The sequence below is a fragment of the Condylura cristata genome, unplaced genomic scaffold (genome assembly GCF_000260355.1).
Source record: "Condylura cristata isolate star-nosed mole 26May11 unplaced genomic scaffold, ConCri1.0 scaffold00034, whole genome shotgun sequence".
In the NCBI taxonomy this organism is placed as follows: Eukaryota; Metazoa; Chordata; class Mammalia; order Eulipotyphla; family Talpidae; genus Condylura; species Condylura cristata.
In genome coordinates this window covers 484,221-484,711 of record NW_004567135.1, presented here as the reverse complement: position 1 = coordinate 484,711, position 491 = coordinate 484,221, and the positions used below count along the sequence as shown (strand labels likewise).

Sequence of the window (491 nt, the reverse complement as noted above, 5' to 3'; positions counted from 1 at the left end):
GCCGTCTGCCCGCGGGCGTTGCGCCAGATGTGGCAGCAGATGCGGCCGTAGCAGGCGCCCAGGACCAGCACGGGCGCCACGAAGACCCCGCCCGTCATCCAGGTCACGTAGGCCCGGGGGCCCCAGGGCTGCACGAAGGTGGCCCAGCAGTCGTAGGTCTGGGTGACGTTGTTCACCTCCACCAGGGAGAAGACGAAGTACTGCGGCGCGCTCAGCACGAGGCTCAGCGCCCAGGCGGCGGCGATCATGAGGCGCGAGCGGCGCGCCGGCCGCTGCAGCGTCTTGAGCGGGTGGCACACGGCGATGTAGCGGTCGGCGGTCATGGCCACCAGCATGTACGCCGACGCGAACATGCCGAACACCTGCAGGTGCTTCACCACGCGGCACAGCCCGTCGGGGCCGCGGAAGCGGTAGGTGACGTCCCAGCACAGCTGCGGCAGCACCTGGAAGAAGGCGACGGCCAGGTCGGCCAGGCTGAGGTGGCGCGCGAA

General features: G+C 70.7%; 1 protein-coding gene across 1 annotated transcript in view; it reads right to left on the bottom strand.

Moving 5' to 3' along the window:
* Nucleotides 1-491, bottom strand: part of AVPR1A (arginine vasopressin receptor 1A) — a gene marked incomplete at its 5' end in the record, with an annotated part of 8,022 nt that extends 7,531 nt beyond the window's left edge. The window contains one exon of the mRNA XM_012732271.1: nucleotides 1-491. Within this exon, the coding sequence (XP_012587725.1) occupies nucleotides 1-491 (491 nt within the window).